General features: G+C 42.9%; 1 protein-coding gene across 1 annotated transcript; it reads right to left on the bottom strand.

Annotated features, from left to right (window-relative positions):
• Window positions 1-2196: 2196 nt before the first annotated feature.
• LOC137526199 (taste receptor type 2 member 40-like) lies at window positions 2197-10010 on the bottom strand. The gene is made up of 3 exons (XM_068247416.1): window positions 9962-10010; window positions 8853-9000; window positions 2197-3142 (listed from the first exon to the last, which is right to left on the bottom strand). Exons 1-3 carry the CDS (start codon window positions 10008-10010, stop codon window positions 2197-2199), a joined length of 1143 nt encoding a protein of 380 aa, XP_068103517.1.
• Between the last annotated feature and the right edge of the window lie 7915 nt (window positions 10011-17925).

Here is a 17925-nt window from a genome sequence, read left to right as displayed (position 1 = left end):
TTGCAGCAGCAATCAGAGACCACCAACAGAAAGCTCTAATGGAGAGAAAAAAAGGAGGTACAATTCATTCGGGTGCTAAGTTGTATGACCGACCAATAAACAGTTAAAGTTGTGAAGTGCTGAATTGTAAAATAAATGTCGTTGGTGGTCACTAGGGGGTATAAACCTCTGGTCCTCAAGTGGTTAACATACCCTGCAAATTAGATGTTTATAGCATGCTTGGGGGCTTTGCTATTTGGGCCAGGCTGAGGCAGAGGTAAAAGAGGCTCCAGCCTCAGGGCATGGTGTAGGAGGGGGCTCACATCTCACTCATCTCTCAGTCCCCTATTGTGTTTGAAGCAGAGAGAAATAAGAAAAGGGGATAAATGGCAGTGACTGCCAGCCAGTTCACTAGACATGAGGATGTTGGGGGCCCTGGGGCGCCTCTTATTATTATTATTATTATTTTTATTTATATAGCGCCAACATCTCCCATAGCACTGTACATAGTACAAACAAATAATGGGGAACAAATATACATGAGAAGTAAAAGACACTGTACAGTCATGACATTGAATAGAATAAATACAGATACATACATAGTTGATATGTAGTTGGTACATGTGCATATGTTAAAATTACAGCAGTATGAGAAACACTAGGAGGAGGTCCCTGCCCTTGTGAGCTTACAATCTAGAGGATAGTGGGGAGGAAACAGGGAAGGAAACACAAGAATTAGTGGGTGAGCCAGTGGGCCTTCAGTGCTGCCTATAGCAGATTATAGGCTTGTCTGAAGAGGTGTGTTTTCAGAGTACGTTTGAAGGTTTCCAGACTCGTGGCATGACGAAACGGCTGAGGGAGAGCGTTCCAAAGGAAAAGGACAGCCCGTGAGAAGTCTTGGATGCAAGAGTGAGAGGAGGTGACTAGGCTGGAGGATAAAATCGTCTCCTGTGAGGAACGGAGGGTCAGGCCGGGGAGGTATCTGGAGATTAAAGAGGAAATGTATAGAGGTGATAGCTTGTGTAGAGCTTTGTATGCAAGCGTGAGAAGTTTAAACTGGATCCTTTGGGCAACTGGTAACCAATGGAGGGATTGGCAGAGAGGGGCTGAGTCAGAAGATCTAGAAGAGAGGTGAATAAGACGGGCAGCGGAGTTTAGTAGGGATTGGAGAGGTGCCAGTCTGCTTTTTGGTAGACCACAGAGTAGGGTGTTGCAGTAGTCAAGACGGGAGATGATTAGGGCATGCACCAGCATTTTAATTGCTTCTTGTGACAGGAAGGGACGGATTCTAGAAATGTTTTTGAGATGGAAGTAGCAGGAGGTAGTTAATGTGTTGATATGCGGTATAAAGGAGAGCTCAGAGTCCAGAGTTACCCCCAGGCAACGAGCTTTAGGGGTTGATGCTATTGGGGTGTTATCTACATTGATTGTGACAATGGGAGGTGGAACAGAGAGTGAAGGGGGAAATATCACAATCTCCGTTTTGCTCATATTGAGTTTAAGGAAGCGGGATGACATAAATGTAGATACAGCGGATAGACAGTCGGGGACATTCTTAGTCTAATAGCAATCAATGTGTGACGCTTGGGTGGGAGGGATGGAGGGGCACACTTTGGTGTCTCAGCCTTGGGTGCTGGAGGACCTTGTCCCGGCTCTGTTTGCTATTAACCACTGAAGTTGGTGGCCATTAAAACATTTCTCACACTCAACTCAAGAACTTTAAATCAATTTTCTCAAAAACTACGAGGTCTTTTTGAAAAAAAAAAATTCCTCCTGTTTCCACTGTCCTCCTTAACATACCCTGCAAATTTCGTGTTTATAGCATGTTTGGGGGCTTTGCTATAAACCACTAATTATATACAGTTTATATACTGTATAATGGCATTTGTAATTTCGTCTCGTAAGCCCGAATTACGGGCTGAATGCAGATGCAAACACAGATACATTCGGAAACGCCATCTGTAATTGCAGCAGATCACGGATGACGATTTTGATGCTGTAATTGCTCAAATCGGCCCGTAATTACGGTTTACCCGTAATTACAAGGTCATGATGAGCACCACTGTTAGTTAAATTATTTTGTTATACATGGAAAAATAATCAGAGTTTAATGTAGAAGTGTAATGCTATTTAACGTGAAAGTGTCATCAAATTTTAATTTGGGTCTGCTTTAAGTAAAAAAAAAAAATTGTTTACACAACCATTTTTTAATTGTGACTAAAAACAAGACCACCTTGGAAAGATGTTTTTAAGTTTGGGATTGGACTGTGTAATGATAATGGCTTCAGTTGCTGGAAAAACCATTCTCAGTATCCAAAAGATGAAAACTAATTTTACAGAATAGTCAAGCTTTATAATGACAATTATGTCCAATATGAAGAAAAAGACAGAGAGGATGAGAAACATGACCATTGTTCTAATGGCGGCAATATGGACCTGAATATTAGAACCAGTGTGACCGATGTTACGGATGTGCTTCAGAAGGGAGGACACTGTCACCAGAAGAGAGATGGAAATCATAATGAATGGTAGGCAAGAGCGAAAGATGGTGGTTACAACTGGGTAAAGAAAAATAAAACATTTAGTGCAAGATTTGGCTTTGCTTGTCTCATTAATAGGATTCATGAGGGCAATTTTTGCCTTCACATACCAGAAATAAGGTATTGCTAAAGCCAATGACACAAGTCCTGTCTGGAGGAGCACATAGGGCAAGAGAGATGGGAGATTCCTCTTTATCCAGACAAACATTCTGTGGGGGAAATTGGTGATGTTAATGGCATAAAAGGCGCTGAGCCAGGCTATGAGCCAGTAGCCAAAACACGTGTGAAATCGTAAAAGAGCATACAGAAAGGAATCAGCTGTGGGTTGACTGGGATCAACACCAGTTAAAAGCCAAAAACATATGCCTGCAGTTCTCAAGCAACACAAAATAATGTTATTCATTCCAATGAGGATAGGCATGCAGATAACAGGACTCCTTTTCACACATTTGGTCAGTTTTAGCACACTGTAGACAATCCATGTATTTAAATATAATGGGACAGCCCCGATTACAAAATAAAAGATGCCATATGCTAGTTCTAGACTCTGAGAAGACATTTTTGTGTTGCTGTGCCGTCTGGACGTTGGCTTTACAAAGAGTGAGATGAAGACAGGCAGACAGCTGGAATATGAGCAATGCAAAGTGTCAGGGATCCTTCTATATCTGCCACTAAAAAAAGCTTACCGGTATATGATTTACATACCTCTCTGGAAAGTGATAACCTTCCATAGAGACATGGATTTACATGGGTTGTATGACCAGTGACCATCTCGCTCTACAGTGTAGCTATTTCATTACTGCTTGAAATGTAAACTAGATTTGAAAAGAGATTCTTATGCTGGTCAAACTACATGGAATGATTTTAGTGGTAGCATGTTTATAATAATTAATAAATAATACATTTTTGTTGTTGCTGGAAGATCCATTTTTTTTTAAAGTAGTATGTAGTATGAGGTTCCAAGCGTATCTTGGACTCCATGCTGTGTATCGCTCCTGTTGTTTATTGCCCGAGGAAGCAGGATTTTGCCTGCGAAACGCGTTGCAACTTGTCTTAAGGTGGCCACTAACGGTCTAATTTCTAGCGAAAAATCGTTCGAGCGATCTGAAATTCTGATCGGACGAAAAATCGTTCACTACACCATCAACTAACTAATCATTGCTTCCTATCTATCACAACCACCAAGAAAATCCAAATTTTCGTTCGACGAAAATTCATTCGGGCGACATTTTTTTCACTCGTTCATAATCGATTGTGTCCACCAATGGACATTATTTACAACCAATCGCTCCACCGATTTTTCGTTAGAAATCGGACCGTTAGTGGCCAGCTTTAGGAGTATATGAATAAATTGTTTACAACTTTAATCAACAGTACTTATGTATGTTTTGGGCTGACTGGTCCACCACCGCATCCTGAACGTTTTTAAATGTTTTTGGTGACTTTTATCCTACTGGTGCCTCTGTACATCTCTATGCTCTTTATAAGATCTTTTCTGACAGAGGTTTCAAAATTGATGGGCCTTTCAGATGATTTAGAGATTTGAATCTTATGCTAGGCGCACATGTTCCCATCAGATTGACGGGTCGCAGCGATTATTGCCGACTTGTCTGATCTGCTCCTGATGGATAACAAGATCTTTTTTATGAAGTAATGATCTGAAAGTCGATCCCGGTATTGATATGTATTGAAAAATAAAATAAAAAGCTTACTATGGAAAGCAGCTCAGCTAAACCCAGCAAATCTCTACACCCCAAACACTTCTGATAAGGGGAGGGGGGGGGGGGTTCGTTTTCAGAGGTCCATGAGGTAGAGATTTGCTAGAGTAGAGCTCCCGCCCGAGTCTCCGAACTTAGCTACCCTGAGCTAATAATCCTGCTCACAAACACCTGAACCTGGTCTGTGTTGCCTCCCCTACTTTTCGGGACTCATCTGAGACCACCGAGCATGATGTGGAGAGTATCTGAAGCATCGGTGAAGCTCTGTAAGTTCCGGCATGAAAATCAAGATCATGATGAGTCATCTGAAGACAAATCTCTGTTGCCATCCCTTAAAGCGGATCCGAGATATATAGTAAATGCTTAATACAGGAAGTAAAGTCAAGTCTAAATAAAATAAAAACAGATAAGGCCCCTGGCACGGATGACATTCATCCTTGGGTCCTAAGGGAATTAAGTTATACAATACAATACAATAACATTTGTAAAGCGCTTTTCTCCCATAGGACTCAAAGCGCATAGTTGTGTCTCAGATTAATACGGGGTTGCAGGCTGGGTTGTGTTACAGAGGAGATAGTCAGATGTTCATGAATGCCAGACTGCAGAGGTAGGTTTTCAGTTTAGACTTAAATGCTTCCATGGATGGAGCTGTCCTGATTGGGTGTGGCAGGGAGTTCCAAAGTGTAGGTAGTTCAGTTACTGATAAACCCCTTTATCTTTTCTTTTGTGTCTCTCTTTCAACTGGCAGAGTTCCAATAGATTTGTGCACAGCTCATGTTTTCCCATTATTGAACCGTAGTTATGCATGTTAGTGTAATTTATGCAAAATTTTGTTTACATTAATTATGCGTCTGCAAGTTTTTTTTCGCAAAAAAAAGCATTTTTTGCATTGAATATTTAAATAATACCCATGCATGTGCAGTACACTGGCTGATGAATGCAATTATTTTTTCGCATATAAACACATATTTGGCATTAAACATTTAACTAATGCACATGCACAGTACACTGTCAGACAGATGCAATTTTTAATGTATATACGCATAAATTGCATAATTATATACGTAATTACGATTTACAAATGTACGTAATATAATCACAATTATGCAATACGTAAATGCAAAAAAATTACAAAAAGGTTGCGCAATCGTTATTGACCCATTTCGAGCACCACTAGTGGGGTCCCACAGGAGGCAGCACTGGGTCCAGTACTCTTCAATTTATTTATTAATGACTTGGTAGATGAAGTAGAAAGCAATGTTTAAATTTTTGCAGATGATACAAAATTGTACAGAATCATCAACTGTGAGGATGATAGTGACATATTGCAACAGGATCTAGATAGGATGGCTATATGGGCACATAAATGGCAGATGAAAGTCATGCATTTTGGTCGTAACAATGGTCTAGCGCCATACAAAATAAATGGGATACAGATGGGGACATCAAACTTGAAGTACTCATTGAAGTTAAATAATCACATTCAATGCTAAGCCACTACAGCTAAAACAAAAACAATTTTGGGATGCATTGAAAGGTAAATAAAAACTCGGGATGCTAGCATAATATTGCCCCTGTTTAACTCTCTAGTAAGGCCGCATCTAGAATATGGAATTCAGTTCTGGGCGCCACATTACAGGAAAAAAAAAAACAATGCAGTTTTAGAGCAGGTGCAGAGATGAGCAACAAAATTGGCAAATCGGAAGGCCTCACTTACCAGGAAAGGTTAGATAAACTGGGTTTATTTAGTCTGGAGAAAAGACGCTTTAGAGGGAATCTAATTAACATGTATAAATACATCAGAGGGCAATATAATAGCTTGGCGGATGAGCTTTTTGTCCCTAGGTTTTTGAAAAGGAGTAGGGGACATGATCTGCGCATGGAGGAAAAACGTTTTATTTAGGAAAGGGTTCTTTACGGTAAGAGTGATTCAAATGTGGAATGTATTGCCACAGGAAGTATTTATGGCAAATTCTATATCTTCATTTAATGCTAGGTACACATGTTATGTTTTTTTGTTCGATAGATGCATTTGATTGATAATTTCTGTCTATTACTTTCGATCGTTTGCCACTCAATTTCTCATAGAAGTAAATGGAAATTGATAAGAAAAGATAAGAGAAACGAGCAGGAAATCAAGAGGACAAACAAATTGAAAATCGATCAAACGGGAAGTCAACTGAAAAAACGTAATGTGTGTACCTAGCATAAGGGAGGCTTAGATGTTTCCTGCTACCCAGGGAGTGCTGTGATTGGCCGAATGACGAGCATGCTCCCGCTGAGAGACGTTCAGGTCCAATCAACAAACGGAGCAGCACACAGCTCAAATTCAAGCCCGCATGAGAGGTAGTAATTTTTTCATGAGGTACTTCAGTATCTCGTTGTGGGCATAACAGAATGCCGGTACAGAGGAGGACATAGGTAAATGAGGACAGAGAGGACATAGGGAAAGGGGGACGGAGAGGACATAGGTAAACGGGGGCAGAGAGGACATAGGGAACGGGGGATAGAGAGGACATAGGTAAAATGGGGGACAGAGAGGACATAGGGAAAGGGGGACGGAGAAGACATAGGTAAACGGGGGCAGAGAGGACATAGGGAACGGGGGATAGAGAGGACATAGGTAAAACGGGGGACAGAGAGGACATAGGTAAAACGGGGGACAGAGAGGACATAGGTAAAGGAGATAGAGAGGACATAGATAAATGGGGGACAGAGAGGACATAAGTAAATGGGGACAGAGAGGACATATGGAAAGCGGGGCAGAGAGGACATAGATAAATGGGGGACAGAGAGGACATAAGTAAATGGGGACAGAGAGGACATATGGAAAGCGGGGCAGAGAGGACATAGGTAAAGGGGGACAGAGAGGACATAGGTAAAACGGGGGACAGAGAGGACATAGGTAAAAGAGATAGAGAGGACATAGATAAATGGGGGACAGAGAGGACATAAGTAAATGGGGACAGAGAGGACATATGGAAAGCGGGGCAGAGAGGACATAGGTAACCGGGGACAGAGAGGACATAGGTAAAGGGGGACAGAGAGGACATAGGTAAAATGGGGGACAGAGAGGACATAGATAAATGGGGACAGAGAAGACAGAAGTAAATGGGGACAGAGAGGACATAGGTTAAAGGGGAAAGAGAGGACATAGGTAAAGGGGGGACAGAAAGGATATTGGTAAATGGGGCAGAGAGGTTATAGGCAAATGGAGGACAGAGAGGACATATGGAAAGTGGGATAGAGAGGTTATAGGTAAGCAGGGGACAGAGAGGACATTGGTAAAGGGGAACAGAAAGGACATATGGAAAGTGGGACAGAGAGTTTATAGGTAAATGGGGGACAGAGAAGACATATGGAAAGCGGGACAGAGAGGTTATAGCCTAGGTAAATGGGGGACAGAGAGGACATAGGCAAAGGGGAACAGAGAGGACATATGGAAAGCGGGACAGAGAGGTTATAGGTAAACAGGGGACAGAGAGGACATAGGTAAATAGGGGACAGAGAGGACATAGGCAAAGCGGAACAGAGAGGACATATAGAAAGAAGGACAGAGAAGTTATGGGTAAAGGGGGACAGAGAGGACATAAGTAAAGGGGGACAGAGAGGGTATTGGTAAACGGGGACAGAGAGGACATAGGCAAAGGGGAACAGAGAGGACATATAGAAAGGGGGGCAGAGAAGTTATGGGTAAAGGGAGACAGGGAGGACATAGGTAAAGGGGGATAGAGAAGATATTGGTAAACAGGGACAAAGAGGACATATGCAAAGGGGAACAGAGAGGACATATAGAATGGAGGAGAGATGTTATGGGTAAAGGGGGACAAAGAGGACATAGGTAGATGTGGCAGAGAGGACATATAGAAAGGGGGACAGAGAGGATGTACGTAAATGGGGGCAAAGAGGACATACGGAAAGGGGGATAGAGAGGACAGTGCATTTAAAGTCTATTACTACATTGAGTTAAAAGTACCTAGACAGATCAGGGCGGGGACAGATGAGGATGCAACAGATTTTTTTTATACTGCTCTGCTCTCCCCTCCACTGCATGGTCCCAGCCAGGAGCAGGTCCGAATTGTATTATTCGGACCATAAGACGCATTGGCTTTTTCTCCACACTTTTGGAAGAGGAAAAGTGCTTCTTATGGTCTGAAGAATATGGTAACCATTTCTTAATTGTTACTAAAAATGAGACCATCTTGGAAAGATGTTTTTAAGTTTGGGATTGGACTGGATAATGATGATGGCCTCTATTATTGGAAGTACCATCCGCATCATCCAAAAGCTAAAAACTTGTTGTGTAGAATTGTCATGTTTTATAATGATAATCATGTCCAGTACATAGAAAATAGCAGATAATATGAGAAACATGACCATGGTTTTGATGGCAGTGATATGAACCTGAATATTGGAAGCGGTGTGACCGATGTTACGGACGTGCTTTAGAAGGGAGGACACTGTGACCAGAATAGAGATGGAAATTTCAATGAATGGTAGGCAAGTGCGAAAGATGGTAGTCACAATTGGGTAAAAAGAAAAAAATTCAGTAGAAAAGTTGGCATTGTTTGTCCAATTCATAGGATTTACCAGAACATTTTTTGTCTTCACATACCAGAAATAAGGTAATGCCAAAGCCAATGACACAAGTCCCGTCTGGAGAAGTACATAAGGCAAGAAAGATGGGAGATTCCTCTTTGTCCAGACAAACATTCTGTGGCTGAAATTGGTGATGTTGATGGCATAAGAGGCACTAAGCCAGGCTATGAGCCAGTAGTCAAAACATGTGTGAAATCTTAGAATAGTAAATAAAATATAATACATTGTGGGGTCAACAGTAGTTATAATCAAAAAACACATGCCTGCAGTTCTCAATGAAGACAAAAAAATGTTATTTATACCAATGAGGATATGCATGAAGATAACAGGGCTCAGCTTACCACATTTGGTCAGTTTTAGCACAGTGTAGACAATCCATGTGTATAAATATAATGGCACAGCCCCAATTATAAGACAAGGGATGCCGTATTTTAGTTCTACTCTCTGAGGAGACATTTTTGTATTGCTGTGCAGTCTAAACACTGTCTTTACTCAGTATGAGATGAACACAGGCAGATAGCTGAAATATAAGCGATGCAAAGTATCAGTAATTCTTCTATATCTGCCACCAAAAATACATCTTGCGTTTATGATTTACATACCTCTCTGGAAAGAGATAACCTTCCATGGAGACACAGATTAGGATGTATTGTATGAACAGTGACCATTTCATTACTGCTTGCAATGTGAAATGATTTTGAAAAGAGAATGTTTTGCTGGCCCCAAGGAGAATGATTTTAGCAGAAATATGTTTATAATAAACAACAAATTAGTCCAAACTCAATTCACGTTTTTTCCTAAGAGATAATTTTCCATCTTATGTTTAAAATATGTTTTCATATTATGAAAAAGCAGATGAAAAAAGAACTGTACAAATTATCCTGAGTATTTTCTTGCTTGCTGGTGGCCTAATATACATTTATTCCACTTATAAATTGCTTAGAAATTCACTGCTTTGATTAGAAAATAACTTCTGCTGTGTTATTTTTTTATTTAGCTAGATCAAACTGCCTTATCAGTAACTCTGAATTCTCTACGGACTCTCACCTCATACATAAACACTGGGGCTTAAAGGGAATCAGAGACAAATGTATTCTAAAAATGAATAAAATATGTTATACATACCTGGGGCTTCCTCCAGCCCCATAAGCCTGGATCGCTCCCACACCGCCATCCTCCACTGCCTCTATCGCCGGTACCGGGTCCCATCACTTCTGCCGGACACGGCCAGTCTTTCGCATGCACAGGGGCTCCCTCCGGCTCTGTATGCATCCGCCTGCACTGTACGGAGGGAGCACACAGTGCTTGCGTTGACTGGCTCGACTGGCTGGAATGACGGGATCCGGTACCGGCGGACAGAGGCAGCGAAGGACGGCGGCGTGGGAGCGATCCAGGCTTATGGGGCTGGAGGAAGCCCCAGGTATGTATAAATACGTTATTTTATTTCTCTCTGGTTCTCTTTAAAGACACCCAGAGATGAGAGAATCGCTGTATTTTTACTTACACGGGGCTTCCTCCAGCCCCATAAGCATGGATGTGTCCCTTGCCATCCTCCTTAGCGCCGCCGTTCAGCCGCAGTCAAATCCCGGTAAGTGGCTCAGTCAGACTCAGTCTGACTGGGTGACATCAGCCGGGGACCTCTGTGCAGAAGGTCTGCGCATGCGCAGAAGGTCCGCTGCTGACGTCACTGAGCCATTTACTGGGGAAGATTGCGTCTGAACGGCGGCACTGAGGAGGATGGGGAAGGGCGTATCCATGCTTATGGAGCTGGAGGAAGCTCCGGGTAAGTAAAAAATACATAAATTCTCTCCTTTCTTGGTCTCTTTAACCCTTTCAGTTCCACCCAGAAAGTGAATCCTTGTTGAAGTTTCAGGTCTTTTTTGGATTATTATACATTATAATAAAGAGTTTTTTTTTCTTCCATAAAGCGTATTATGCTGTCGCTAATCCTTTAGAGTAGAGAATTAGTTTTGAATTTATCTCCACTTCAAGGAATCTTTATTTGATACCACCTGACATAAATTTCTAACTTGATAGGCTTTCCAGATGATTTATAGTTTAGAGATCTCGATTTTTTTTTACATGCAGAGGAATCTGAAGCAGACAACTATTTCAGATAAAATTTATTATTTTCAATGCCATCATCATATCATTGTGTATACCGAGCATAGCTAGGGGTGGTTTGAACTGCCAAATTCCAAATCTAAAAAAATAAAAAAAAATAAAAAAAATTGCTCGGAATTCTAAACAAATTCCAAAGTTTTCATTGTGCAATTGTAATTTATTGTAAATAAATTTTGCTAAGATATGTTGACAATAGTTTATAATGTTGCTTGAAATGTTCTCATTTTCGTATGGATTTTCTCATGTATGACCCTTGTACAAACTCACTCAGCAGACATTGTTTTGCTATAAATGCAAAAGCCATTTATGTTTTACACTAACACAATGTTGCACAAAGTTTCAACTTTAAAGTGAATGTTTACCAGATTAAAAAATAAAAAGTCAGATACTCACCTAAGGAGAGGGAAGGTTCGGTCCTAATGAGCCTTCCCCCTCCTCTCCCGGTGCCCGGTCCCGCGCAGGATCCCCCGTGGCAGTATTCAACCAGTTCGGTCAAATACTGCCACTTCCGCATGCCTTCGGGAGCTTTCGGAAGCCTTTGGGAGCACTCGGGCTCCCGATGACGCGGCCGCTCCATACTACGCATGCGCGAGCGCCCTCTATGATGCACTTGCGCGTACGTAGTATGGAGCAGCCCGTCTTCGGGAACCCGTGTGCTCCCGAAAACCTCCGAAGTCCCTGCGGCGGTGGACGCGAACGGGGGAGCCAGCGCAGCACCGAGGGCACCGGGAGAGGAGAGGGAAGGCTCATTAGGACCGAGCCTTCCCTCTCCTTAGGTGAGTATCTGACTTTTTCTTTTTGAATCCGGTACCCATTGGCTTTAACCACTTAAGCCTAACTGGACGAATATATTTGGCCAGTGTTGTTGTGGACAGTGCACCACCACTTTGCTACTAAATGAGGCACATGTGGTATTGTTTTAACCATGACGAGTTGTAGAATACATTTTGGTGTGTCTAAAAGCTGTGAACCACGTCACATGAAAAATAGGTAGGGACAAACTAAATCAAACATAGTCATTTTCAGAATTATGATCAAACTTGGGAAAGTTTTAGCAACACTACAAGAGACATATGTGGTAACATTTTAACCGTGATAAGTAGTAGAATAGAGTTAAGAGTTTTAGGGTTGAGACGCATGTCCCCTGTATTTTTTTTAGTCACAAACTGAATCAAAAGAAATTAAATTTTGCATATTCTGTACCAAAATAAAAGACTTGTAAAATAAAGACAAAGTGACAGAATATGAAAGAAACATATATTGTTACCTTAGGAACCTGGCTTTTTAAATATGTATGCCATGATGGTATATTACTATTATTTTTCAAAATAAGGCCTTGTAATTATCAATGATGTACAACGAGAAAGCAAAAAACAGAAAAAATACACCTTTATTTTCAAATAAAATGTTGTCACCATACATTGTGCTAGGAACATAATTTAAAGAGACACTGAAGCGAAAAAAAATATGATATAATGATTTGCATGTGTAGTACAGCTAAGAAATAAAGCATTAGGAGCAGAGACATAAGTCTAACATTTGTTTCCAGTACAGAAAGAGTTAAGAAACTCCAGTTATCTGTGCAAATAGCCATTGAGTTCTATGACTTTGAAAGTTGCAGAGAGCTCTGACTTCTGATTAGGCTATCTCAGCTGTGTTGTGTTTTTTTTTTTTTTTTTGTGCAGAGAATAGTTCAGAACAGGTCAAAAGTTCACTGCCTGTTCTATAAAACATTTAGAATGCTGAGTAATGTGTAAATTGCACATTTTAGAGAATGATGCAGTGTTATAAAAAAATCTGTATAACTGAAAATAAAAATATGAGAATATTTTTTTTGCTACCAGTGTTCTAGTAATTACCCCTACTACACAACCAATTGATGATATCTGTAACAGGCGGCGGCATGTTCGCCTCTTCCGCATCTCAGTCGGCGGCGTTCTCCGCCGCTCAGTCTCAAGGTCCTTCAGCCGCGCAATAGTGACAGGGCTGCACGTGCGTGCGCCCGGCGGCAGGACCTTTATCTCTTACGTAGGAAGGTCAGCTGACTCTCCAGTCAGCTGACCTCAGGAGGTCTCCTGGTTGGCTGGGCTTCTGGGCGGCCTGGCTGAGTGGATGTCAGTTTCTCCTTGTCTGCTGTTGCGAATACTTCGTGTTAGCGCTCAGACCTTTGATAGCTATAATTATAACTGATTATACTGTTGATGTATTGTGTATGACCCTCTGCTTGTATTTCTGACTCCGATTTCTGCCTCCTGATTCTGTACTTAGCTATCTGATCTGTTGACAATCTCCTGCCTGTACCTTTGACTCTGATTTGTGCCTCCTGATTCTGTACCTTATCTGTCCGACCCGTTGCTGACCTCAGCTTCCTCTTTGACTACGATTAGCCTTACGTTTTTGTACTGCTGCTGACCGATCCTCACTGACCTTGCCTGTGCGACCATTCTACTAGTGATAGTCCCTACTGCCAGGGGGCTATCACATAGGAGTACTCCTGTATACTGTGCATTAATCACCTGTGATCACACTCTTATTAAAGTACTGATTGTGCTAGTGAGCCTTCCGCTGATCTACTATCAGTAAGATACTGATTGTTTTGTCACAATATATCTGCATTAGTGGTGATACTGCAGATCACCACTTAATCAGATACTTGTGCTCTCGCTGACACCTTGTTACATAACAGCAGACCACAATGTCTATGTATGCACTGTGTTACCAGGTTAAGGCTTTGACCACAGCAGTGAATAATTTAACCAAAATGGTCAATAACCAACAAGCACAGATTAACCAGCTGTCTGAGGTTTTTGGACCCTCCAGACTGCGGGTGCACCAGTGCAGTCCCCTCAAGTCGTAGAGCCTAGAATACCCATGCCCGAAAGATTCTCAGGGCATAAGTCTGATTTTCAGACTTTTAGGAATCGCTGCCTTTCTTATTTTGAACTAAGACCGATTTCGTCAGGTTCTGAGAGCCAAAGAGTAACTTTTATTAAAACGTTATTATCAGGAGACTTTCAAACATGGGCTTACAATCTTCCCAGTGGTCACGAGGCTTTAACGTCAGTACAAGAATTCTTTAAAGCCATGGCCATAATCTATGACGATCCAGATATCGCAGTCACTGCTGAGAAGAAGCTTAAGACCCTCAGGCAGGGACATAATTCTGTAGAGACCTATGCTGCAGAATTTAGAAAGTGGGCAGTGTCGGCTAGGTGAGGGCAGTTCGCACTTTTAGATTGCTTTTTGACCGGTTTGGCTGACCCTGTTTCGGATGTTATGCTCAGTCATCCGGAACCTAAAACGGTTGACGAGGCGATCTCTCTAGCAGTTAAGATCGATTGCGTATACGTTACCAAAAACAAACCCGTGGTAAAGTAAGGACTGTTCCCATCTTTTCTCCCCCCCCCCCTCCTCCGGATGAGCCGATGCAGATCGGACATTCCAAATTGTCATAGGTAGAAAAGAATCGGAGACGGACAGAGGGACTTTGTCTATACTGTGCTGAAAAAGTTCATATTGTGCAGAATTGCCCACAGAAGTCGGAAAACTCTGCCGACTAGGTGTAGCTAGAGGTACTACCCTAGGCGAGCCAGTTTTACCTCTATCAGATGAACTTTTACTACTTCCTTGCTCTATTACCTGGGAAGATCAAGTGGTATCTACCCAGGCATTCATAGACTCGGGCTCTGCAGCTAATTTTATAGATTATAATTTTGTTATGAATTTGGGGATTCCCCTTGTCTCTTTAAACAGACAAATTTTTGTCACTGCAGTGGACGATTCTCCACTACAGGACAAACAGCCTCTCTCTCAGACTCCGGTCTTATTGTGTCAGGTAGGGGCCCTTCACAAGGAAAAATTACATTTTTTTGTGCTAAAAATGGCCACCTCTACTGTAATCCTTGGCATGCCATGGCTCCAACAACATTCCCCTCAGATAGATTGGAGTTCCGGCCAGTTGTTAAGCTGGTCTCCTTTCTGTTATCATCATTGTTTGGAGAAGGTTGTCATAGGTGCCACCAAGGTTCGGATTGAGGGTCTGCCTCCGCAATATGCGGAATTTTCTGATGTATTCTGTGCCAAGTCGGCAGACAAACTTCCACCTCACAGAAGTTATGACTGTCCGATTGAGCTGAGACCAAGAACTATGCCTCCTAGAGGACATCTCTATAACCTCTCAGGTCCTGAGAAACTAGCCATGCAGGAGTACATTAAAGAGAACCTAGCTAATGGGGTTTATCCGTCCTTCCAAGTCTCCGGCCGGAGCAGGGTTCTTTTTTTACAAAAGAAGGATGGCGGGCTCCGCCCATGTATCGATTACAGGGAACTTAATAAAATTACTATTAAGAATTGCTATCCTCTACCTTTAATTTATGACCTATTTTCCCAAATCGCTGATGCTTGTATCGTCTCTAAATTGGACCTTAGGGGGGCGTACAACCTGGTACGCATAAGAGAAGGGGATGAATGGAAGACGGCGTTTAACACGCCCGACGGGCACTATGAATACCTGGTCATGCCCTTCGGCTGTGTAACGCGCCCGCTGTCTTCCAGGATTTTGTTAATGAAGTGTTCAGAGAGGTCCTGGGACGCTTTGTCCTAGTCTACTTTGACAATATATTGATTTTTTCCCGGAATGTGTCAGAGCATAGAAAGCATGTGAAGTTTGTACTGGAGAAACTTCGTCAGAACTGCTTATATGCAAAAATTGAAAAGTGTCTTTTTGAGGTGTCTGAAGTACCTTTCCTGGGGTACATTATTTCCACTTCGGGCCTCTCCATGGACCCCCAGAAAGTGTCGACTGTTCTGGAGTGGCCTCAGCCTTTGGGTCTGAAGGCACTCCAGAGATTCCTGGGTTTCGCTAATTACTACAGGAAATTTATTAAGGGTTTTTCTTCTGTAGTGTCACCCCTCACCGATCTCACGAAAAAAGGGGCAGACACTTACAATTGGTCAGAGGAAGCTCATACTGCTTTCTCATCATTAAATACTTTGTTTTGCTCCGCCCCTATTTTACGACACATGGATGTCACTTACCCGTTCATTGTGGAGGTGGATGCATCTGAGATTGGGGTCGGGGCTGTGCTGTCTCAGCATTCTGGTTTCCAAGGCAGATTACATCCCTGTGCCTTCTTCTCGCATAAATTCTCTCCCACTGAGAGAAATTACGACATTGGAAACCAAGAACTGTTGGCCATTAAACTTGCATTCGAGGAATGGCGACATTGGCTTGAGGGAGCAGAACATGTGATCACAGTCTATACAGGTCACAAGAATTTAGAGTAAATTGAGGGGGCCAAGAGACTCAGCCCCCGACAGGCTCGTTGGTCTTTGTTTTTTTTTGAGATTTAGATTTGTAATTTCCTATAAACCGGGAAGTAAAAACATTAAAGCCGATGCCCTGTCCAGATGTTTTGATCCTGAGACTCTACAGCCTTCAACCCCTAAAACCATCCTGCCTGAGAAAGTTGTTTTAGCAGCAACTGAAACATGGGAAGATTGGGCTCTCGCATTGGGGCCTTATCAACAAGATGTCCCTGAGGGGAAACCTGCTGGGCTTCTGTTTGTACCTATACACCTCCGTTTGCAAATTTTACAACTGTTTCATGCTCATAAAAACGCAGGTCATCCCGGGGTTGTAAGAACCCAGGATCTACTCTCCAGATGTGTTTGGTGGCCATCACTGGCCACTGACTGCAAATAATTTGTGAGGGATTGTTCAGTCTGTGCCAGAAGTAAGCCTTCCTGACAGGCCCCTGCTGGTACACTCCAGTCATTACCGGTGCCTAAGGAAACTTGGACCCACATATCCATGGATTTTGTGGGTGAGCTTCCCAGGTCTGATGGCAAAACTGTCATTTGGGTGGTAGTGGACAGATTCAGTAAAATGGCCCATTTTATTCCAGTGGACGGACTCCCCTCTGCTCAAGAATTGTCAGGTCTTTTCATTCAACACATTTTCTGGCTACATGGAATTCCGGAGAATGTGGTGTCAGATAGGGGAGTCCAGTTTGTGTCCAGATTCTGGCGGGCCTTCTGTCATCACTTGGGTATGAATTTGTCCTTCTCGTCTGGCTTCCACCCACAGACAAATGGGCAAACGGAGAGGGTTAATCAGTCATTGAAGCAGTTCCTCCGATGCTACGTGGCTGATACCCAATTGAAATGGGTGAAATTCCTTCCTTTTGCTGAATTTGCGCACAATAATGGGAAAAGTTGCTCTTCGGGCTTTTCTCCTTTCCAAGTGGTGTCTGGGAGGTCTCCTAGGTTCTCTCCATTACCAGTGGTGTCTTCCCCATTCCCTGCTCTGGAAGAATGGCAGAGGTCTCTCAAAGAGATGTGGAGTTTGGTCAGGAGAAACTTAGAGAAAGCTTTTCAGAGCCAGAAAAGATAGGCTGATAAAAAGCATTCTGTGGAATGGGAATTTGCACCTGGGGATTTAGTGTGGGTTTCCACCCGTCATCTTGCCTTGAGACAACCCTCGACTAAACTGGGTCCCAGGTTCATAGGCCCATACCCGGTGTCCAAAAAGATTAATGATGTGACATATGTGATTGCGCTCCCATCCAGTATGCGAGGTGTTAAGTCTTTCCATGTGTCTTTGTTGAAGCCTGCTGTACATGTGGATTCCTCCTCCCCCCCCCCCCCCCCCGTGGTGATTGATGGAGAACCAGAATATGAGGTGGAACAGATTCTGGATTCTCGTTGGGTGCGCAAGTCTGTGCAGTACCTCGTACATTGGAAGGGGTATGGGCCTGAGGAGAGATCTTGGGTACCGGGTCATCGTATGCATGCTGAGGAACTGAGACAGGAATTCCATGAGCAGCATCCTGAAAAACCGCGTGGAACGTGTCCGGAGTCCACGCCTCAAGGGGGGGGGGTACTGTAACAGGCGGCGGGGATACCGCCGCAGCGGAGAGCAGCGTGTTCACTGCTTCCGCATCTCAGCCGACGGCGTTCTCCGC

The sequence above is a fragment of the Hyperolius riggenbachi genome, chromosome 7 (assembly GCF_040937935.1).
Source record: "Hyperolius riggenbachi isolate aHypRig1 chromosome 7, aHypRig1.pri, whole genome shotgun sequence".
In the NCBI taxonomy this organism is placed as follows: Eukaryota; Metazoa; Chordata; class Amphibia; order Anura; family Hyperoliidae; genus Hyperolius; species Hyperolius riggenbachi.
The sequence above is the reverse complement of the archived record's forward strand: the minus strand, read 5'-3'. Positions and strand labels throughout refer to the sequence as shown.

Bases quoted from the DNA above. Each gene is read 5' to 3' on its own strand.
- LOC137526199 (XM_068247416.1), bottom strand. From the start codon at position 10,010: ATGGCGGTGTGGGAGCGATCCAGGCTTATGGGGCTGGAGGAAGCCCCA. The intron at 9,001-9,961 runs GTATGTATAACA...ACTGGCTCATAG, and splicing joins GGGGCTGGAGGAAGCCCCAG to CCTGGCTTAGTGCCTCTTAT. The intron at 3,143-8,852 runs GTATGTGAAGAC...CTCATATTCCAG, and splicing joins TTGGCATTACCTTATTTCTG to CTGTCTGCCTGTCTTCATCT.